The sequence below is a fragment of the Oncorhynchus mykiss genome, chromosome 9, assembly GCF_013265735.2.
Source record: "Oncorhynchus mykiss isolate Arlee chromosome 9, USDA_OmykA_1.1, whole genome shotgun sequence".
NCBI classification, from domain to species: Eukaryota; Metazoa; Chordata; class Actinopteri; order Salmoniformes; family Salmonidae; genus Oncorhynchus; species Oncorhynchus mykiss.
The window spans coordinates 1641561-1667273 of NC_048573.1; the positions used below are offsets into that span (position 1 = coordinate 1641561).

The 25713-nt window shown below is 42.8% G+C and overlaps 1 protein-coding gene across 6 annotated transcripts in view; it reads right to left on the minus strand.

The window, feature by feature from the left end:
* Nucleotides 1-573: 573 nt before the first annotated feature.
* The window catches only part of LOC110515190 (butyrophilin subfamily 3 member A2), a 95405-nt gene continuing 70265 nt past the window's right edge, over nt 574-25713 (minus strand). For 2 of the 6 annotated variants that reach the window (XM_036987019.1, XM_036987020.1), the window contains 10 exons: nt 24063-24083; nt 22246-22266; nt 21316-21336; nt 20467-20487; nt 18030-18050; nt 15058-15078; nt 6180-6200; nt 6018-6038; nt 877-951; nt 576-770 (listed from right to left, as the gene is read on the minus strand). In XM_036987019.1, the coding sequence (XP_036842914.1) occupies nt 697-770; nt 877-951; nt 6018-6038; nt 6180-6200; nt 15058-15078; nt 18030-18050; nt 20467-20487; nt 21316-21336; nt 22246-22266; nt 24063-24083 (317 nt within the window). In that variant the 3' untranslated portion in view covers nt 576-696. Of the gene's footprint in view, nt 771-876; nt 952-6017; nt 6039-6179; nt 6201-15057; nt 15079-18029; nt 18051-20466; nt 20488-21315; nt 21337-22245; nt 22267-24062; nt 24084-24888; nt 24910-25713 lie in introns of all 6 variants that reach the window. The other 4 variants (XM_036987016.1, XM_036987017.1, XM_036987018.1 and 1 more) reach the window with 4 other exon arrangements.

A 25713-nucleotide genomic window follows, 5' to 3' on the forward strand; every position in this document is an offset into this window, starting at 1 on the left:
TTTTAACCAACAGCTCCAGAAGTCTGCTCATTATAACGGCTGGAACCGAGCCAATGGAATGGCACCAAACACGGAAACCATGGAAACCACATATATACCTGATGATCTGGTACTGCTCTTTGAGGATCTCTGCCTTTTAACCAACAGCTCCAGAAGTCTGTGGATGATGTCATCGTAAATACTGTATAGAATCACCAGGAAATGGATATAAACCCATAACAGACATGGGTAGTAAAACTTCAACAAGTAAAGAAGTAACTACTGAAAGTGGATTATAGAGAACTGAACACCTTTATCAGATGACTTTGTCTTACCAAGATTCATATCACTCAGTTATATACTCAGAAACTCAGCTTTGTTAGGTGGGTTAGGTCTCTATAGAAAGTTATAGTCTCTCTACAGTAACTCAGCTCTATATTTATAGTCTCTCTATAGTAACTCAGCTCTATAGTTATAGTCTCTCTATAGTAACTCAGCTCTATAGTTATAGTCTCTCTATAGTTATAGTCTCTCTATAGTAACTCAGCTCTATAGTTATAGTCTCTCTATAGTAACTCAGCTCTATAGTTATAGTCTCTATAGTAACTCAGCTCTATAGTTGTAGTCTCTCTATAGTAACTCAGCTCTATAGTTATAGTCTCTCTATAGTTATAGTCTCTCTATAGTAACTCAACTTCCACCCACAACTTCTCCAGATCATCCTTCAGGTAAAGTCTCCATCTCAGGAGCAGGAAAAGACTCCATCTTCATCCCTTCAATCCCCTCAGACTCTATTAAAGATAGAAAGGATGATTTAGAATGAAGCAACAACATCAGAATAAACAGACAGACTGAACAGTAATTGTAGGAAACATTAGAATCATAAAGACTGATTACTTTGGGAGTCTGTTTCCTGTTGACCTCCTGGAGAGGTGGAGATTGGATTGGATTGGATGGTCTCTTCAGCTTTCGCTGAGGACAAGAACAGATAGTCAGAACACATATAACAGATAGATCAATTCGTGAATTCACCAAATCTACAAATTTAAAGAGTTGTCCACATACTTTTGTATATATAGTGTAGTTAACCAGTGTAATATATAGTGTAGTTAATCAGTGTAATATATAGTGTAGTTAATCAGTGTAATATATAGTGTAGTTAATCAGTGTAATATATAGTGTAGTTAGTCAGTGTAATATATAGTGTAGTTAATCAGTGTAATATATAGTGTAGTTAACCAGTGTAATATATAGTGTAGTTAAACAATGTAATATATAGTGTAATATATAGTGTAGTTAATCAGTGTAATATATAGTGTAGTTAATCAGTGTAATATATAGTGTAATATATAGTGTAGTTAATCAGTGTAATATATAGTGTAGTTAATCAGTGTAATATATAGTGTAGTTAATCAGTGTAATATATAGTGTAATATATAGTGTAGTTAATCAGTGTAATATATAGTGTAATATATAGTGTAGTTAATCAGTGTAATATATATTGTAGTTAACCAGTGTAATATATAGTGTAGTTAATCAGTGTAATATATAGTGTAGTTAATCAGTGTAATATATAGTGTAGTTAATCAGTTTAGTATATAGTGTAATATATAGTGTAGTTAACCAGTGTAATATATAGTGTAGTTAATCAGTGTAATATATAGTGTAGTTAATCAGTGTAATATATAGTGTAGTTAATCAGTGTAATATATAGTGTAGTTAATCAGTGTAATATATAGTGTAGTTAATCAGTGTAATATATAGTGTAGTTAATCAGTGTAATATATAGTGTAGTTAATCAGTGTAATATATAGTGTAGTTAACCAGTGTAATATATAGTGTAGTTAATCAGTGTAATATATAGTGTAGTTAACCAGTGTAATATATAGTGTAGTTAACCAGTGTAATATATAGTGTAGTTAACCAGTGTAATATATAGTGTAGTTAATCAGTGTAATATATAGTGTAGTTAACCAGTGTAATATATAGTGTGATATATAGTGTAGTTAATCAGTGTAATATATAGTGTAATATATAGTGTAGTTAATCAGTGTAATATATAGTGTAGTTAATCAGTGTAATATATAGTGTAATATATAGTGTAGTTAATCAGTGTAATATATAGTGTAATATATAGTGTAGTTAATCAGTGTAATATATAGTGTAGTTAATCAGTGTAATATATAGTGTAGTTAATCAGTGTAATATATAGTGTAGTTAATCAGTGTAATATATAGTGTAGTTAATCAGTGTAATATATAGTGTAGTTAATCAGTGTAATATATAGTGTAGTTAACCAGTGTAATATATAGTGTAGTTAATCAGTGTAATATATAGTGTAGTTAACCAGTGTAATATATAGTGTAGTTAACCAGTGTAATATATAGTGTAGTTAACCAGTGTAATATATAGTGTAGTTAATCAGTGTAATATATAGTGTAGTTAACCAGTGTAATATATAGTGTGATATATAGTGTAGTTAATCAGTGTAATATATAGTGTAATATATAGTGTAGTTAATCAGTGTAATATATAGTGTAGTTAATCAGTGTAATATATAGTGTAATATATAGTGTAGTTAATCAGTGTAATATATAGTGTAATATATAGTGTAGTTAATCAGTGTAATATATAGTGTAGTTAATCAGTGTAATATATAGTGTAGTTAATCAGTGTAATATATAGTGTAGTTAATCAGTGTAATATATAGTGTAGTTAACCAGTGTAATATATAGTGTAGTTAATCAGTGTAATATATAGTGTAGTTAATCAGTGTAATATATAGTGTGATATATAGTGTAGTTAATCAGTGTAATATATAGTGTAGTTAATCAGTGTAATATATAGTGTAGTTAATCAGTGTAATATATAGTGTAATATATAGTTTAGTTAATCAGTGTAATATATAGTGTAGTTAATCAGTGTAATATATAGTGTAGTTAATCAGTGTAATATATAGTGTAGTTAACCAGTGTAATATATAGTGTAGTTAACCAGTGTAATATATAGTGTGATATATAGTGTAGTTAATCAGTGTAATATATAGTGTAATATATAGTGTAGTTAATCAGTGTAATATATAGTGTAATATATAGTGTAGTTAATCAGTGTAATATATAGTGTAATATATAGTGTAGTTAATCAGTGTAATATATAGTCTAGTTAATCAGTGTAATATATAGTGTAGTTAATCAGTGTAATATATAGTGTAGTTAATCAGTGTAATATATAGTGTAGTTAACCAGTGTAATATATAGTGTAGTTAATCAGTGTAATATATAGTGTAGTTAATCAGTGTAATATATAGTGTAGTTAACCAGTGTAATATATAGTGTGATATATAGTGTAGTTAATCAGTGTAATATATAGTGTAGTTAATCAGTGTAATATATAGTGTGATATATAGTGTAGTTAATCAGTGTAATATATAGTGTAGTTAATCAGTGTAATATATAGTGTAGTTAATCAGTGTAATATATAGTGTAATATATAGTGTAGTTAATCAGTGTAATATATAGTGTAGTTAATCAGTGTAATATATAGTGTAGTTAATCAGTGTAATATATAGTGTAGTTAATCAGTGTAATATATAGTGTAGTTAATCAGTGTAATATATAGTGTAGTTAATCAGTGTAATATATAGTGTGATATATAGTGTAGTTAATCAGTGTAATATATAGTGTAGTTAATCAGTGTAATATATAGTGTAGTTAATCAGTGTAATATATAGTGTAATATATAGTGTAGTTAATCAGTGTAATATATAGTGTAGTTAATCAGTGTAATATATAGTGTAGTTAATCAGTGTAATATATAGTGTAATATATAGTGTAGTTAACCAGTGTAATATATAGTGTGATATATAGTGTAGTTAATCAGTGTAATATATAGTGTAATATATAGTGTAGTTAATCAGTGTAATATATAGTGTAGTTAATCAGTGTAATATATAGTGTAGTTAATCAATGTAATATATAGTGTAGTTAACCAGTGTAATATATAGTGTAGTTAACCAGTGTAATATATAGTGTAATATATAGTGTAGGTAACCAGTGTAATATATAGTGTAGTTAATCAGTGTAATATATAGTGTAATATATAGTGTAGTTAATCAGTGTAATATATAGTGTAGTTAATCAGTGTAATATATAGTGTAATTAATCGGTGTAATATATAGTGTAGTTAACCAGTGTAATATATAGTGTAGTTAACCAGTGTAATATATAGTGTAATATATAGTGTAGTTAACCAGTGTAATATATAGTGTAATATATAGTGTAGTTAACCAGTGTAATATATAGTGTAGTTAATCAGTGTAATATATAGTGTAGTTAATCAGTGTAATATATAGTGTAGTTAATCAGTGTAATATATAGTGTAGTTAATCAGTGTAATATATAGTGTATATACAGTATATCACATTTTTGTAAATATTTGAGTATATCTTTTCATGTTACAACACTGAAGAAAGGACACTTTACTACAATGTAAAGCATTGAGTGTACAGCTTGTATATAACAGTGTAAATTTGCTGTCCCCTCAAAATAACTCAACACACAGACATTAATGTCTAAATTGTCAATATTTTGTGTGCCCACCATCATTTTCCAGCACTGCCTTAACCCTCTTGGGCATGGAGCTCACCAGAGCTTCACAGGTTGCCACTGGAGTCCTCTTCCACTCCTCCATGACGACATCACGGAGCTGGTGGATGTTAGAGACCTTGCACTCCTCCACCTTCCGTTTGAGGATGCCCCACAGATGCGCAATACGGTTTAGGTCTGGAGACATGCTTGGCCAGTCCATCACCTTTACCCTCAGCTTCTTTAGCAAGGCAGTGGTTGTCTTGGAGGTGGGTTTGGGGTCGTTATCATGTTGGAATACTTCCCTGCGGCCCAGTCTCCGAAGGGAGGGGATCATGCTCTGCTTCAGTATGTCACAGTACATGTTGGCATTCATGGTTCCCTCAATGAACTGTAGCTCCCCAGTGCCGGCAGCACTCATGCAGCCCCAGACCATGACACTCCCATCACCATGCTTGACTGTAGGCAAGACACACTTGTCTTTGTACTCCTCACCTGGTTGCCGCCACACACGCTTGACACCATCTGAACCAAATAAGTTATTCTTGGACATGGTTCCAGTAATCCATGTCCTTAGTCTGCTTGTCTTCAGCAAACTGTTTGCGGGCTTTCTTGTGCATCATCTTTAGAAGAGGCTTCCTTCTGGAACGACAGCCATGCAGACCAATTTGATGCAGTGTACGACGTATGGTCTGAGCACTGACAGGCTGACCCCCCACCCCTTCAACCTCTGCAGCAATGCTGGCAGCACTCATACGTCTATTTCCCAAAGACAACCTCTGGATATGACGCTGAGCACGTGCACTCAGCATCTTTGGTCGACCATGGCGAGGCCTGTTCTGAGTGGATCCTGTCCAGTTAAACCGCTGTATGGTCTTGGCCACCGTGCTGCAGCTCAGTTTCAGGGTCTTGGCAATCTTCTTATAGCCCAGGCCATCTTTATGTAGAGCAACAATAATTTTTTTCAGATCCTCAGAGAGTTCTTTGCCATGAGGTGCCATGTTGAACTTCCAGTCAGTATGAGGGAGTGTGAGAGCGAAGACACCAAATTTAACACACCTGCTCCCCATTCACACCTGAGACCTTGTAACACTAACGAGTCACATGACACCGGGGAGGGAAAATGGCTATTTGGGCCCAATTTGGACATTTTCACTTAGGGGTGTTCTCACTTTTGTTGCCAGCGGTTTAGACATTAATGTCTGTGTGTTGAGTTATTTTGAGGGGACAGCAAATTTACACTGTTATACAAGCTGTACACTCACTACTTTACATTGTAGCAAAGTGTCATTTCTTCAGTGTTGTAACATGAAAAGATATACTCAAATATTTACAAAAATGTGAGGGGTGTACTCACGTTTGTGATATACTGTATATTTTAAGGCAAGTGTTTTCACTTAAATTCATGAAATACATACAGTTGTAGAAGCACACAGACTTTCACACACAACTTACTGTTCTCTTCTCTGAGCTTCTCTGTAGACAGAAGATAAAACATGATGTATTATGGGTACTAGAACATGAAGACAGGTACATACACAGACAGACAGGAACATAGACAAACAGACAGGAACACAGACAGACAGACAGACACACAGACAGGCACACACTACTTACTCAGCTCTCCGTGTAGTCCATCTGGTGTAAAAATTAAATAAAGATAGTGAGATAGTGATAATGAAATAATCATTGAATCAAGAGATATATACACTACATGACCAAAAGTATGTGGACACCTGCTATTATCTAACAGTAGGTAGATACACTACATGACCAAAAGTATGTGGACACCTGCTATTATCTAACAGAAGGTAGATACACTACATGACCAAAAGTATGTGGACACCTGCTCATTGAACATCTCATTCCAAAATCGTGGGCATTAATAGGGAGTTGGTCCCCCTTTGCTGCTATAACAGCCTCCACTATTCTGGGAAGGCTTTCCTGTTCACCGGACGTGCTACCTGTCCCAGACCTGCTGGTTTCAACTCTCTAGAGACAGCAGGAGAGGTTGAGATACTCTCAATGATCGGCTATGAAAAGCCAACTGACATTAACTCCTGAGGTGCTGACCTGTTGCACCCTCTACAACCACTGGGATTATTATTATTATTTGACCCTGCTGGTCATCTATGAACATTTGAACATCTTGGCCATGTTCTGTTATAATCTCCACCCGGCACAGCCTGAAGAGGACTGGCCACCCCTCAGAGCCTGGTTCCTCTCTACCCAGTACAGCCAGTAGAGGACTGGTCACCCCTCAGAGCCTGGTTCCTCTCTACCCAGCACAGCCTGAAGAGGACTGGCCACCCCTCAGAGCCTGGTTCCTCTGGTCTACCCAGTACAGCCAGTAGAAGACTGGTCACCCCTCAGAGCCTGGTTCCTCTGGTCTACCCAGTACAGCCAGTAGAGGACTGGTCAGCCCTCAGAGTCTGGTTCCTCTGTCCTACCAAGTACAGTCAGTAGAGGACTGGTCACCACTCAAAGCCTGGTTCCTCTGGTCTACCCAGTACAGCCAGTAGAGGACTGGTCACCACTCAGAGCCTGGTTCCTCTCTAACCAGTACAGCCAGTGGAGGACTGGTCACCCCTCAGAGCCTGGTTCCTCTCTACCCAGTACAGTCAGTAGAGGACTGGTCACCCCTCAGAGCCTGGTTCCTCTCTACCCAGTACAATCAGTCGCGGACTGGTCACCCCTCAGAGCCTGTTTCCTCTAGTCTACCAAGTACAGCCAGTAGAGGACTGGTCACCCCTCATAGCCTGTTTCCTCTGGTCTACCCAGTACAGCCAGTAGAGGACTGGTCACCCCTCATAGCCTGTTTCCTCTGGTCTACCCAGTACAGCCAGTAGAGGACTGGTCACCACTCAGAGCCTGGTTCCTCTCTACCCAGTACAGGCAGTGGAGGACTGGTCACCACTCAGAGCCTGGTTCCTCTGGTTTAGCCAGTACAGCCAGTAGAGGAGTGGTCAGCCCTCAGAGCCTGGTTCCTCTGGTCTACCCAGTACAGCCAGTGGCGGACTGGTCACCCCTCAGAGCCTGGTTCCTCTGGTTTACCCAGTACAGCCAGTAGAGGACTGGTCACCCCTCAGAGCCTGGTTCCTCTGGTTTACACAGTACAGCCAGAAGAGGACTGGTCACCCCTCATAGCCTGTTTCCTTTGGTCTACCCAGTGCAGCCAGTAGAGGACTGGTCACCCCTCATAGCCTGTTTCCTCTGGTCTACCCAGTACAGACAGTAGAGGACCGGTCACCTCTCATAGCCTGTTTCCTCTGGTTTACCCAGTACAGCCAGTAGAGGACTGGTCACCCCTCATAGCCTGTTTCCTCTGGTTTACACAGTACAGCCAGAAGAGGACTGGTCACCACTCAGAGCCTGGTTCCTCTCTACCCAGTACAGCCAGTAGAGGACTGGTCACCCCTCATAGCCTGTTTCCTCTGTTTTACCTAGTAAAGCCAGTAGAGGACTGGTCACCCCTCAAAGCCTGGTTCCTGTGGTCTACCCAGTACAGCCAGTAGAGGACTGGTCACCCCTCAGAGCCTGGTTCCACTGGTTTACACAGTACAGCCAGAAGAGGACGGGTCACCACTCAGAGCCTGGTTCCTCTCTACCCAGTACAGCCAGTGGAGGACTGGTAACCCCTCAGATCCTGGTTCTTCTCTACCCAGTATAATCAGTAGAGGACTGGTCACCCCTCAGAGCCTGGTTCCTCTGGTCTACCCAGTACAGCCAGTGGAGGACTGGTCACCCCTCAGAGCCTGGTTCCTCTGGTTTACACAGTACAGCCAGAAGAGTACTGGTCACCCCTCATAGCCTGTTTCCTCTGGTCTACCCAGTACAGCCAGTAGAGGACTGGTCACCCCTCATAGCCTGTTTCCTCTGGTCTACCCAGTACAGCCAGTAGAGGACTGGTCACCCCTCATAGCCTGTTTCCTCTGGTCTACCCAGTACAGCCAGTAGAGAACTGGAAACCACTCAAAGCCTGGTTCCTCTGGTCTACCCAGTACAGCCAGTAGAGGACTGGTCACCACTCAGAGCCTGGTTTCTCTCTACCCAGTACAGCCAGTGGAGGACTGGTCACCACTCAAAGCCTGGTTCCTCTGGTTTACCCAGTACAGCCAGTAGAGGACTGGTCACCCCTCAGAGCCTGGTTCCTCTGGTCTACCCAGTACAGCCAGTAGAGGACTGGTCACCACTCAGAGCCTGGTTCCTCTCTACCCAGTACAGCCAGTGGAGGACTGGTCACCACTCAGAGCCTGGTTCCTCTGGTTTAGCCAGTACAGCCAGTAGAGGACTGGTCAGCCCTCAGAGCCTGGTTCCTCTGGTCTACCCAGTACAGCCAGTGGCAGACTGGTCACCCCTCAGAGCCTGGTTCCTCTGGTTTACCCAGTACAGCCAGTAGAGGACTGGTCACCCCTCAGAGCCTGGTTCCTCTGGTTTACACAGTACAGCCAGAAGAGAACTGGTCACCCCTCATAGCCTGTTTCCTCTGGTTTACCCAGTACAGCCAGTAGAGGACTGGTCACCCCTCAGAGCCTGGTTCCTCTGTCCTACCAAGTACAGTCAGTAGAGGACTGGTCACCCCTCAGAGCCTGGTTCCTCTGGTCTACCCAGTACAGCCAGTAGAGAACTGGTCACCACTCAGAGCCTGGTTCCTCTGGTCTACCCAGTACAGCCAGTAGAGGACTGGTCACCCCTCAGAGCCTGGTTCCTCTGGTCTACCCAGTACAGCCAGTAGAGGACTGGTCACCCCTCAGAGCCTGGTTCCTCTGGTTTACCCAGTACAGCCAGTAGAGGACTGGTCACCCCTCAGAGCCTGGTTCCTCTGTCCTACCAAGCACAGTCAGTAGAGGACTGGTCACCACTCAGAGCCTGGTTCCTCTGGTTTACACAGTACAGCCAGAAGAGGACTGGTCACCCCTCAGAGCCTGGTTCCTCTCTAGGCATCTTCCTAGGTTCCTGCATTTCTAGGGAGTTTTTCCTAGCCACCGAGCTTCTACAGCTGCATTGCTTGCTGTTAGGGGTTTTAGGCTGGGTTTCTTTACAGCGCTTTGTGACATCGGCTGATGTAAAAAGGGCTTCATAAATACATTTGATTGATCGATTGATGCTGGGCGATTAGGCCTGGCTCGTAGTCGGCATTCCAATTCTTCCCAAAGGTGTTCGATGGGGTTGAGGTCAGGGCTCTGTGCAGGCCAGTCAAGTTCTTCCACATTGAACTCAAGAAATCATTTTAGTATGGACCTCGCTTTGTGCACAGGGACATTGCCATACTAAGTGTTATTTCTTACATTGGTACCCCAGGTAATCTTAGGTTTTATTACATACAGTCGGGAGGAACTACTGGATATAAGAGCTACTCACCATCATTACGACTACAGAGCAACGTCAATTCACCATCATTACGACCAGGAATACGACTTTCCTGAAGCGGATCCTCTGTTTTGCCCACCACCCAGGACAACGGATCGGATCCCAGCCGGCGAACCAAAACAACGATGCCGTAAAAGGGGCAGACAAAGCGGTCTTCTGGTCAGGCTCCGGAGACGGGCACATCACTCCCTAGCATACTACTCACCAATGTCCAGTCTCTTGACAACAAGGTTGATGAAATCCGAGCAAGGGTAGCATTCCAGAGAGACATAAGAGACTGTAACGTTCTTTGCTTCACGGAAACATGGCTCACTCGAGACACGCTATCGGAGTCGGTACAGCCAGCTGGTCTATTCACGCATCGCGCCGACAGAAACAAGTATCTTTCTGGCAAGAAGAGGGGTGGGGGGGTATGCCTTATGATTAACGAGACGTGGTGTGATCATAACAACATACAGGAACTCAAGTCCTTTTGTTCACCTGACTTAGAATTCCTCACAATCAAATGCAGACCGCATTATCTACCAAGAGACTTCTCTTTGATTATAATCACAGCCGCATATATTCCCCCCAAAGCAGACACATCGATGGCTCTGAACGAACTTCATTTGACTCTATGTAAACTGGTTAACCACATATCCTGAGGCTACATTCATTGTAGCTGGGGATTTTAACAAGGCTAATCTGAAAACAAGACTCCCTAAATTCTATCAGCATATCGATTGTGCAACCAGGGCTAGCAAAACCATGGATAATTGTTATTCTAACTTCCGCGATGCATATAAGGCCCTCCCCCGCCTTCCTTTCGGAAAAGCTGACCACGACTCCATTTTGTTGCTCCCTGCCTATAGACAGAGACTAAAACAATAAGTTCCCACGCTCAGGTCTGTTCAAAGCTGCTCCGACCAATCTGATTCCACGCTTCCAGATTGCTTCCATCACGTGGATTGGGATATATTCCGCATTGAGTCAAACAACAATATTGACGAATACGCTGATTCGGTGAGCGAGTTTATTAGCAAGTACATCGGCGATGTCGTACCCACAGCAACTATTAAAACATTCCCAAACCAGAAACCGTGGATTGATGGCAGCATTCACTCGAAACTGAACGTGCGAACCACTGCTTTTAACTAGGGCAAGGTGACTGGAAACAAGACCGAATTCAAACAGTGAAGCTATTCCCTCCGCAAGGCAATCAAACAAGCTAAGCGTCAGTATTGACAAAGTAGAGTCGCAATTCAACGGCTCAGACACAAGAGGTATGTGGCAGGGTCTACAGTCAATCATGGATTACAAAAAGAAAACCAGCCCAGTCGCGGACCAGGATGTCTTGCTCCCAGACAGACTAAACAACTTCTTTGCTCCCTTAGAGGACATTACAGTACCACTGACACGGCCCAGTACCAAAACCTGCGGTCTCTCCTTCACTGCAGCCGAAGTGAGTAAAACATTTAAATGTGATAACCCTAGCAAGGCTGCATGCCTAGATGGTACCCCCAGCCGCATCCTCAGAGCATTCGCAGACCAGCTGGCTGCTGTGTTTACGGACATATTCAATCAATCCCTATACCAGTCTGCTGTTCCCACATGCTTCAAGAGGAACACCATTGTTCCTGTTCCCAAGAAAGCTAAGGTAACTGAGCTAAACGATTACCACCCCGTAGCACTCACTTCCGTCATCATGAAGTGCTTTGAGAGACTAGTCAAGGACCATATCACCTCCACCCTACCTGACACCTACCTACCTGACCACCAAAAATTCTGAAATTTTAATTCCAAACTACATTTTCAGACAAGATAGGACAGCCAAAGGGGGCGGTGTTGCAATCTACTGCAAAGATAGCCTGCAGAGTTCTGTCCTACTACTATCCAGGTCTGTACCCAAACAAATTGAACTTCTACTTTTAAAAATCCACCTCTCTAAAAACAAGTCTCTCACCGTTGACTCCTGCTTTAGACCACCCTCTGCACCCAGCTGTGCTCTGGACAACTGATTGCCCCCCATCTATCTGCAGAGCTCGTGCTGCTAGGCGACCTAAACTGGAACATGCTTAACACCTCAGCCATCCTACAATCTAAACTTGATGCCCTCAATCTCAAACAAATTATCAATGAACCAACCAGGTACCTCCCCAAAGCCTTAAACACGGGCACCCTCATAGATAACATCCTATCCAACTTGCCCTCTAAATACACCTCTGCTGTCTTCATCCAAGATCTCAGCAATCACTGCCTCATTGCCTGCATCCGTAATGGGTCAGCGGTCAAACAACGTCCACTCATCACTGTAAAACGCTCCCTGAAACACTTCAGCGAGCAGACCTTTCTAATCGACCTGGCCGGGGTATCCTGGAAGCATATTGATCTCATCCCGTCAGTAGAGGATGCCTGGATATTTAAAAAAAATGCCTTCCTAACCATCTTAAAAAAACATGCCCATTCAAGAAATTTAGAACCAGGAACAGATATAGCCCTTGGTTCTCCCCAGACCTGACTGCCCTTAACCAACACAAAAACATCCTATGGCGTTCTGCATTAGCATCGAACAGCCCCCGTGATGTGCAGCTGTTCAGGGAAGCTAGAAACCATTATACACAGGCAGTTAGAAAAGCCAAGGCTAGCTTTTTCAAGCAGAAACTCAACACTAACTCAAAAAAGTTCTGGGACACTGTAAAGTCCATGGAGAATAAGAACACCTCCTCCCAGCTGCCCACTGCACTGAAGATAGGAAACACTGTCACCACTGATAAATCCACCATAATTGACAATTTCAATAAGCATTTTTCTACGGCTGGCCATGCTTTCCACCTGGCTACTCCTACCCCGGTCAACAGCACTGCACACCCCACAGCAACTCGCCCAAGCCTTCCCCATTTCTCCTTCTCCCAAATCCGTTCAGCTGATGTTCTGAAAGAGCTGCAAAATCTGGACCCCTACAAATCAGTCGGGCTAGACAATCTGGACCCTTTCTTTCTAAAATTATCTGCCGAAATTGTTGACACCCCTATTACTAGCCTGTTCAACCTCTCTTTCGTGTCGTCTGAGATTCCCAAAGATTGGAAAGCAGCTGCGGTCATCAAAGGGACTCTTCAAAGGGGGGGAAACTCTTGACCCAAACTGCTACAGACCTATATCTATCCTACCATGCCTTTCTAAGGTCTTCGAAAGCCAAGTCAACAAACAGATTACCAACCATTTCGAATCTCACCATACCTTCTCTGCTATGCAATCTGGTTTCAGAGCTGGTCATGGGTGCACCTCAGCCACGCTCAAGGTCCTAAATGATATCTTAATCGCCATCGATAAGAAACATTACTGTGCAGCCGTATTCATTGATCTGGCCAAGGCTTTCGACTCTGTCAATCACCACATCCTCATCGGCAGACTCGACAGCCTTGGTTTCTCAAATGATTGCCTCGCCTGGTTCACCAACTACTTCTCTGACAGAGTTCAGTGTGTCAAAACGGAGGGTCTGCTGTCCGGACCTCTGGCAGTCTCTATGGGGGTGCCACAGGGTTAAATTCTTGGACCGACTCTCTTCTCTGTATACATCAATGAGGTCGCTCTTGCTGCTGGTGAGTCTCTGATCCACCTCTACGCAGACGACACCATTCTGTATACTTCTGGCCCTTCTTTGGACACTGTGTTAACAACCCTCCAGGCAAGCTTCAATGCCATACAACTCTCCTTCCGTGGCCTCCAATTGCTCTTAAATAAAAGTAAAACTAAATGCATGCTCTTCAACCGATCGCTACCTGCACCTACCCGCCTGTCCAACATCACTACTCTAGACGGCTCTGACTTAGAATACGTGGACAACTACAAATACTTAGGTGTCTGGTTAGACTGTAAACTCTCCTTCCAGACCCATATCAAACATCTCCAATCCAAAGTTAAATCTAGAATTGGCTTCACTTTAAACAATGCAACTTAAAATAATGTTTGCATACCCTACATTACTCATCTCATATGTATATACTGTCCTCGATACCATCTACTGCATCTTGCCTATGCCGTTCTGTACCATCACTCATTAAATATCTTTATGTACATGTTTTTCATCCCTTTACACTTGTATGTATACGGTAGTTGTTGTGAAATTGTTAGGTTAGATTACTCGTTAGTTATTACTGAATTGTCGGAACTAGAAGCACAAGCATTTCGCTACACACGCATTAACATTGGCTAACCATGTGTATGTGACAAATAACATTTGATTTGATTTGACAAAAACAGCGAAGGGCCTTCCCCAAACTGTTGCCACAAATTTGGAAGCACAATATGGTCTACCCAACCATGAAAAACAGCCACAGATTATTCCTCCCCCACCAAACATTACAGTTGGCACTATGCATTGGGACAGGTAGTGTTCTCCTGGAATTCGCCTGCAAATCCTGGATTCGCCTGCCTGGAAATCTGTCAGACTTCCAGATGGTGAAGCGTGATTCATCACTCCTGAGAATGTATTTCCACTAGTCCAGAGTCCAATGGCGGCGAGCTTCACACCACTCCACCCGACGCTTGGCATTGAGCAGGACTTGATGGAAAGGTGGCATCCTAAGATAGTGTCACGTTGAAAGTCACTGAGTTCTTCAGTAAGGCAATTCTACTGACAATGTTTGTCTGTGGGGATTGCACGGCTGTGTGCTTAATATATAGTGTAATATTTAGTGTACCTGGCATGATAACTCCTTGCTGTCCCCAGTCCACCTGGCCGTGCTGCTGCTCCAGTTTCTACTGTTCTGCCTGTGATTATTATTATTTGACCCTGCTGGTCATCTATGAACATTTGAACATCTTGGCCATGTTCTGTTAAAATCTCCACCCGGCACAGCCAGAAGAGGACTGGCCACCCCTCATAGCCTGGATCCTCTCTAGGTTTCTTCCTAGGTTTTGGCCATTCTACAGAGTTTTTCCTAGCCACTGTGCTTCTTCACTTTTAGGCTGGGTTTCTGTGCAGCACTTTGAGATATCAGCTGATGTACGAAGGGCTATATAAATACATTTGATTTGATTTGATTTCACTTAAATAATCATTGAATCATGAGATTCATACAGTATATATTTTTAAGGAAAGTGTTTTCACTTAAATCAATGAAATACATGCAGTTGTTCAACTCACCCCTCTCTATTTTGAGCTTGTCTGTAGAAAGAGAAGATAAAACATGATGTATTATGAGTACTAGAACATGAAGACAGGTACATAGACAGACAGACAGACGTTCAAGAACACAGACAGACAGACAGACAGACAGACAGACAGACAGACAGACAGACAGACAGACAGACAGACAGACAGACAGACAGGAACATAGACAGACACGTAGATAGACAGACAGGTACATGGAGAGAACATTAAGCCAGTAGAGGACTGGTCACCCCTCAGAGCCTGGTTCCTCTGGTCTACCCAGTACATCCAGGAGACGACTGGTCACCCCTCAGAGCCTGGTTCCTCTCTAGGTTTCTTCCTAGGTTCCTGCCTTTCTAGGGAGTATTTCCTAGGCACCGTGCTTCTACATCTGCATTGCTTGGTGTTTGGGGTTTTAGGCTGGGTTTCTGTACAGCACTTTGTGACATCGGCTGATGTAAAAAGGGATTCATAAATACATTTGATTGATCGATTGATGCTGGGCGATTAGGCCTGGCTCGCAGTCGGCGTTCCAATTCATCCCTAAGGTGTTCGATTGGGCTGAGGTCAGGGCTCTGTGCAGGCCAGTCAAGTTCTTCCACACCGATCTCAACAAACCATTTCTGTATGGACGTCGCTTTGTGCACAGGGAGATTGTCATACCGAAACAGGAAAGGGCATTCCCCAAACTGTTGCCACAAAGTTGGAAGCACAGAATCGTATAGAATGTCATTGCATGCTGTAGCGTTAAGCATACCATTCACTGGAACTAAGGGGCCTAGCCGAAAACATGAAAAACAGCCCCAGACCATTATTCCTCCTCCACCAATCTTTACGGATGACACTATGCATTGGGGCAGGTAGTGTTCTCCTGGCATCCGCCAAACCCAGATTTATCTGTCAGACTGCCAGATGGTGAAGCGTGATTCATCACTCCTGAGAACGTACACTCCTCAAAAAAATAAAGGGAACACTTAAACAACACAATGTAACTCCAAGTCAATCACACTTCTGTGAAATCAAACTGTCCACTTAGGAAGCAACACTGATTGACAATAAATTTCACATGCTGTTGTGCAAATGGAATAGACAACAGGTGGAAATTATAGGCAATTAGCAAGACACCCCCAATAAAGGAGTGGTTCTGCACGTGGGGACCACAGACCACTTCTCAGTTCCTATGCTTCCTGGCTGATGTTTTGGTCACTTTTGAATGCTGGCGGTGCTTTCACTCTAGTGGTAGCATGAGACGGAGTCTACAACCCACACAAGTGGCTCAGGTAGTACAGCTCATCCAGGATGGCATATCAATGTGAGCTGTGGCAAGAAGGTTTGCTGTGTCTGTCAGCGTAGTGTCCAGAGCATGGAGGCGCTATCAGGAGACAGGCCAGTACATCAGGAGATGTGAAGGAGGCCGTAGGAGGGCAACAACCCAGCAGCAGGACCACTACCTCCGCCTTTGTGCAATGAGGAGCAGGAGGAGCACTGCCAGAGCCCTGCAAAATGACCTCCAGCAGGCCACAAATGTGCATTTGTCTGCTCAAACGGTCAGAAACAGACTCCATGAGGGTGGTATGAGGGCCCGACGTCCACAGGTGGCGGTTGTGCTTACAGCATAACACCGTGCAGGACGTTTGGCATTTACCAGAGAACACCAAGATTGGCAAATTCGCCACTGGTGCCCTGTGCTCTTCACAGATGAAAGCAGGTTCACACTGAGCACGTGACAGACGTGACAGAGTCTGGAGACGCCGTGGAGAACGTTCTGCTGCCTGCAACATCCTCCAGCATGACCGGTTTGGCGGTGGGTCAGTCATGGTGTGGGGTGGGGTGGCATTTCTTTGGGGGGCCGCACAGCCCTCCATGTGCTCGCCAGAGGTAGTCTGACTGCCATTAGGTACGCTGGTGCGGTTGGCCCTGGGTTCCTCCTAATGCAAGACAATGCTAGACCTCATGTGGCTGGAGTGTGTCAGCAGTTCCTGCAAGAGGAAGGCATTGATGCTATGGACTGGCCCGCCCATTCCCCAGACCTGAATCCAATTGAGCACATCTGGGACATCATGTCTCGCTCCATCCACCAACGCCACGTTGCACCACAGACTGTCCAGGTGTTGGCGGATGCTTTAGTCCAGGTCTGGGAGGAGATCCCTCAGGAGACCATCCGCCACCTCATCAGGAGCATGCCCACAGGCACGTGGAGGCCACACACACTACTGAGCCTCATTTTGACTTGTTTTAAGGACATTACATCAAAGTTGGATCAGCCTGTAGTGTGGTTTTCCACTTTAATTTTGAGTGTGACTCCAAATCCAGACCTCCATGGGTTGATAAATTTGATTTCCATTGATAATTTTTGTGTGATTTTGTTGTCAGCACTTTCAACTATGTAAAGAAAAAAGTATTTAATAAGAATATTTAATTCATTCAGATCTAGGATGTGTTGTTTTAGTCTTCCCTTTATTTTTTGGAGCAGTGTATTTCCACTAGTCCAGAGTTCAATGGCGGTGAGCTTTACACCACTCCACCCGACGCTTGGCATTAAGCATGGTGATCTTAGGCTTGTGTGCGGCTGCTCGGCCATGGAAACCCATTTCATGAAGCTCCAGACAAACAGACAAACAGGAACACAGACAGACAGACAGACAGACAGACAGACAGACAGACAGACAGACAGACAGACAGACAGACAGACAGACAGACAGACAGACAGACAGACAGGATTTCAGACAGACAGATATAGAGGAACATAGACAGACAGGAACACAGACAGACAGATATACAGGAACATAGACAGACAGACAGGAACATAGACAGACAGATATATAGGAACATAGACAGACAGACAGACAGACATGAACATAGACAGATAGACAGACATGAACATAGACAGACAGGAACACATACACACACACACAGGAAAACAGACAGACAGATATATAGGAAAGACATGCAGTTGTTCAACTCACCCCTCTCAATTTTGACGTTGTCTGTGGACAGAAGATAAAACATGATGTATTATGGGTAATAGAACGAAGACAGGTACATAGACAGACAGACAGACAGGAACATAGACAGACAGGAACACAGAGAGACGGAAAAGAACACAGACAGACAGACAGACAGACAGACAGACAGACAGACAGACAGACAGACAGACAGACAGACAGACAGACAGACAGACAGACAGGAACACAGACAGACAGACAGGAACACAGACAGACAGATATACAGGAGCATAGACAGACAGGAACAGAGACAGACAGACAGGAACACAGACAGACAGATATAGAGGAACATAGACAGACAAACAGGAACACAGACAGACAGACATACAGGAACACAGACAGACAGACGGGACCATAGACAGACAGATATATAGGAAAATAGACAGACAGACAGACAGACAGACAGACAGACAGACAGACAGACAGACAGACAGATAGACAGACAGATAGACAGACAGAAATGAACATAGACAGACAGGAACACATACACACACACAAGAAAACAGACACACAGATATATAGAAACATAGACAGACAGACAGACAGGAACATATACAGACAGACAGACACAGACAGATACACAGGAACATAGACAGACAGGAACGTAGACAGATAGACAGACATGAACATAGACAGATAGACAGACAGAGAGACGGACAAGAACACACACACAGACAGACAGACAGACAGACAGACAGACAGACAGACAGACAGACATGAACGTAGACAGATAGACAGACATGAACATAGACAGATAGACAGACAGAGAGACATACAGGAACACACACAGACAGACAGACAGACAGACAGACAGACAGACAGACAGACAGACAGACAGACAGACAGACAGACAGACAGACAGACAGACAGACAGACAGACAGACAGACAGACAGACAGATAGACAGATAGACAGACATGAACATAGACAGACAGGAACACATACACACACACAGGAAAACAGACAGACAGATATATAGGAACATAGACAGACAACATTCTCTCTATTCTGACCTTCTCAGTAGACAGTAGATAAAACATGATGTATTATGGGTACTAGAACATGAAGACAGACTACATCCTCTCTATTCTGACCTCCTCTGTAGACAGTAGATAAAACATTATGTATTATGGGTACTAGAACATAAAGACAGACTACATCCTCTCTATTCTGACCTCCTCTGTAGACAGTAGATAAAACATGATGTATTATGGGTACTAGAACATGAAGACAGACTACATCCTCTCTATTCTGACCTTTTCACTTAAATAATCATTGAATCATGAGATTCATACAGTATATATTTTTAAGGAAAGTCTTTTCACTTAAATCAATGAAATACATGCAGTTGTTCAACTCACCCCTCTCTCTTGTGACATTGTCTGTAGACAGAGCAGATAAAATATGATGTATTATGGGTAATAGAACATGAAGACAGGTACAAAGACAGACAGACAGACAGACAGACAGACAGACAGACAGACAGACAGACAGACAGACAGACAGACAGGAACATAGACAGACAGATTGACACAGACAGATACACAGGAACATATAAATAAATGAACACAGACAGACAGACATACAGGAACACAGACAGACAGACAGACAGACAGACAGACAGACAGACAGACAGACAGACAGACAGACAGACAGACAGACAGACAGACAGACAGACAGACAGACAGGAACATAGACAGACAGGAACATAGACAGACAGACAGACAGACAGGAACTTAGACAGACAGACAGACAGACAGACAGACAGACAGACAGACAGACAGACAGGAACATAGACAGACAGACAGACAGACACAGACAGATACACAGGAACATATAAATAAATGAACACAGACAGACAGACATACAGGAACACAGACAGACAGACAGACAGACAGACAGACAGACAGGAACACAGACAGACAGATATACAGGAACACAGACAGACACACAGACAGGAACACAGACAGACAGATATATAGGAACATAGACAGACAGACAGACAGACAGACAGACAGACAGACAGGAACACAGACAGACAGATATACAGGAACACAGACAGACACACAGACAGGAACACAGACAGACAGATATAGAGGAACATAGACAGACTACATTCTCTCTATTCTGACCTTCTCAGTAGACAGTAGATAAAACATGATGTATTATGGGTACTAGAACATGAAGACAGACTACATCCTCTCTATTCTGACCTCCTCTGTAGACAGTAGATAAAACATGATGTATTATGGGTACTAGAACATGAAGACAGACTACATCCTCTCTATTCTGACCTTTTCACTTAAATAATCATTGAATCATGAGATTCATACAGTATATATTTTTAAGGAAAGTGTTTTCACTTAAATCAATGAAATACATGCAGTTGTTCAACTCACCCCTCTCTCTTGTGACATTGTCTGTAGACAGAGCAGATAAAATATGATGTATTATGGGTAATAGAACATGAAGACAGGTACAAAGACAGACAGACAGACAGGAACACAGACAGACAGACAGACAGACAGACAGACAGACAGACAGACAGGAACATAGATAGACAGACAGACAGACAGGAACATAGACAGACAGACAGACAGACAGACAGACAGACAGACAGACAGACAGACAGACAGACAGACAGACAGGAACATAGACAGACAGACAGACACAGACAGATACACAGGAACATAGAACGAAATGAACACAGACAGACAGACATACAGGAACACAGACAGACAGACAGACAGACAGACAGACAGACAGACAGACAGACAGACAGACAGACAGACAGGAACACAGACAGACAGATATACAGGAACACAGACAGACACACAGACAAGAACACAGACAGACAGATATAGAGGAACATAGACAGACTACATTCTCTCTATTCTGACCTTCTCAGTAGACAGTAGATAAAAAATGATGTATTATGGGTACTAGAACATGAAGACAGACTACATCCTCTCTATTCTGACCTCCTCTGTAGACAGTAGATAAAACATGATGTATTATGGGTACTAGAACATAAAGACAGACTACATCCTCTCTATTCTGACCTTCTCTGTAGACAGTAGATAAAACATGATGTATTATGGGTACTAGAACATGAAGACAGACTACATCCTCTCTATTCTGACCTTTTCACTTAAATAATCATTGAATCGTGAGATTCATACAGTATATATTTTTAAGGAAAGTCTTTTCACTTAAATCAATGAAATACATGCAGTTGTTCAACTCACCCCTCTCTATTTTGAGCTTGTCTGTAGAAAGAGCAGATAAAATATGATGTATTATGGGTAATAGAACATGAAGACAGGTACAAAGACAGACAGACAGACAGACAGGAACATAGATAGACAGACAGACAGACAGACAGACAGACAGACAGACAGACAGAAAGACAGGAACATAGACAGACAGACAGACAGACAGGAACATAGACAGACAGGAACACAGCGAGACGGACAAGAACACAGACAGACAGACATACAGGAACACAGACAGACAGACAGACAGACAGACAGACAGACAGACAGACAGACAGACAGACAGACAGACAGACAGACAGACAGGAACACAGACAGACAGATATACAGGAGACAGACATACAGATATACAGGAACATAGACAGACAGGAACACAGACAGACAGACAGGAAAACAGACAGACAGATATAGAGGAACATAGACAGACAGGAACACAGACAGACAGACAGGAACACAGACACACAGACAGGAACACAGACAGACAGATATAGAGGAACACAGACAGACAGACAGACAGACACACAGACAGACAGACAGACAGACAGACACACAGACAGACAGACAGACAGACAGACAGACAGACAGACAGACAGACAGACAGACATGACCATAGACAGATAGACAGACATTAACATAGACAGACAGGAACACATACACACACACACAGGAAAACAGAAAGACAGATATATAGGAACATAGACAGACAGACAGACAGACAGGAACATAGACAGACAGACAGACACAGACGGATACACAGGAACATAGACAGACAGGAACACAGAGAGACGGACAAGAACACAGACAGACAGACATACAGGAACACAGACAGACAGACAGACAGACAGACAGACAGGAACACAGACAGACAGATATACAGGAAATACATGCAGTTGTTCAACTCACCCCTCTCAATTTTGACGTTGTCTGTAGACAGAAGATAAAACATGATGTATTATGGGTAATAGAACGTGAAGACAGGTACATAGACAGACAGACAGACAGGAACATAGACAGACAGACAGACAGGAACATAGACAGACAGACAGAAAGACAGGAACATAGACAGACAGACAGACAGACAGACAGACAGACAGACAGACAGACAGGAACATAGACAGACAGGAACACAGACAGACAGACAGACAGACAGACAGACAGACAGACAGACAGACAAAAAGACAGACAGACAGACAGACAGACAGACAGACAGACAGATAGACAGACAGACAGACAGACAGGAACACAGACAGACAGATATACAGGAACATAGATAGACAGGAACAGAGACAGACAGGAACACAGACAGACAGATATAGAGGAACACAGACAGACAAACAGGAACATAGAAATACAGACATACAGGAACACAGACAGACAGACGGGAACATAGACAGACAGATATATAGGAACATAGACAGACAGACAGACAGACAGACAGACAGACAGACAGACAGGAACACAGACAGACAGATATACAGGAACACAGAGAGACACACAGACAGGAACACAGACAGACAGATATAGAGGAACATAGACAGACTACATTCTCTCTATTCTGACCTTCTCAGTAGACAGTAGATAAAACATGATGTATTATGGGTACTAGAACATGAAGACAGACTACATCCTCTCTATTCTGACCTCCTCTGTAGACAGTAGATAAAACATGATGTATTATGGGTACTAGAACATGAAGACAGACTACATCCTCTCTATTCTGACCTTTTCACTTAAATAATCATTGAATCATGAGATTCATACAGTATATATTTTTAAGGAAAGTGTTTTCACTTAAATCAATGAAATACATGCAGTTGTTCAACTCACCCCTCTCTCTTGTGACATTGTCTGTAGACAGAGCAGATAAAATATGATGTATTATGGGTAATAGAACATGAAGACAGGTACAAAGACAGACAGACAGACAGGAACACAGACAGACAGACAGACAGACAGACAGACAGACAGACAGACAGACAGACAGACAGACAGACAGACAGACAGACAGGAACATAGATAGACAGACAGACAGACAGGAACATAGACAGACAGACAGACAGACAGACAGACAGACAGACAGACAGACAGACAGACAGACAGGAACATAGACAGACAGACAGACACAGACAGATACACAGGAACATAGAACGAAATGAACACAGACAGACAGACATACAGGAACACAGACAGACAGACAGACAGACAGACAGACAGACAGACAGACAGACAGACAGACAGACAGACAGACAGACAGACAGACAGACAGGAACACAGACAGACAGATATACAGGAACACAGACAGACACACAGACAAGAACACAGACAGACAGATATAGAGGAACATAGACAGACTACATTCTCTCTATTCTGACCTTCTCAGTAGACAGTAGATAAAAAATGATGTATTATGGGTACTAGAACATGAAGACAGACTACATCCTCTCTATTCTGACCTCCTCTGTAGACAGTAGATAAAACATGATGTATTATGGGTACTAGAACATAAAGACAGACTACATCCTCTCTATTCTGACCTTCTCTGTAGACAGTAGATAAAACATGATGTATTATGGGTACTAGAACATGAAGACAGACTACATCCTCTCTATTCTGACCTTTTCACTTAAATAATCATTGAATCGTGAGATTCATACAGTATATATTTTTAAGGAAAGTCTTTTCACTTAAATCAATGAAATACATGCAGTTGTTCAACTCACCCCTCTCTATTTTGAGCTTGTCTGTAGAAAGAGCAGATAAAATATGATGTATTATGGGTAATAGAACATGAAGACAGGTACAAAGACAGACAGACAGACAGACAGGAACATAGATAGACAGACAGACAGACAGACAGACAGACAGACAGACAGAAAGACAGGAACATAGACAGACAGACAGACAGACAGGAACATAGACAGACAGGAACACAGCGAGACGGACAAGAACACAGACAGACAGACATACAGGAACACAGACAGACAGACAGACAGACAGACAGACAGACAGACAGACAGACAGACAGACAGACAGACAGACAGACAGACAGGAACACAGACAGACAGATATACAGGAGACAGACATACAGATATACAGGAACATAGACAGACAGGAACACAGACAGACAGATATAGAGGAACACAGACAGACAGACAGACAGACACACAGACAGACAGACAGACAGACAGACAGACAGACAGACACACAGACAGACAGACAGACAGACAGACAGACAGACAGACATGACCATAGACAGATAGACAGACATTAACATAGACAGACAGGAACACATACACACACACACAGGAAAACAGAAAGACAGATATATAGGAACATAGACAGACAGACAGACAGACAGGAACATAGACAGACAGACAGACACAGACGGATACACAGGAACATAGACAGACAGGAACACAGAGAGACGGACAAGAACACAGACAGACAGACATACAGGAACACAGACAGACAGACAGACAGACAGACAGACAGACAGGAACACAGACAGACAGATATACAGGAAATACATGCAGTTGTTCAACTCACCCCTCTCAATTTTGACGTTGTCTGTAGACAGAAGATAAAACATGATGTATTATGGGTAATAGAACGTGAAGACAGGTACATAGACAGACAGACAGACAGGAACATAGACAGACAGACAGACAGGAACATAGACAGACAGACAGAAAGACAGGAACATAGACAGACAGACAGACAGACAGACAGACAGACAGACAGACAGACAGACAGGAACATAGACAGACAGGAACACAGACAGACAGACAGACAGACAGACAGACAGACAGACAGACAGACAGACAAAAAGACAGACAGACAGACAGACAGACAGACAGACAGACAGACAGGAACACAGACAGACAGATATACAGGAACATAGATAGACAGGAACAGAGACAGACAGGAACACAGACAGACAGATATAGAGGAACACAGACAGACAAACAGGAACATAGAAATACAGACATACAGGAACACAGACAGACAGACGGGAACATAGACAGACAGATATATAGGAACATAGACAGACAGACAGACAGACAGACAGACAGACAGACAGACAGACAGGAACATAGACAGACAGGAACATAGACAGACAGACAGACAGACAGGAACTTAGACAGACAGACAGACAGACAGACAGACAGACAGACAGACAGACAGACAGACAGGAACATAGACAGACAGATTGACACAGACAGATAAACAGGAACATATAAATAAATGAACACAGACAGACAGACATACAGGAACACAGACAGACAGACAGACAGACAGACAGACAGACAGACAGACAGACAGACAGACAGACAGGAACATAGACAGACAGGAACATAGACAGACAGACAG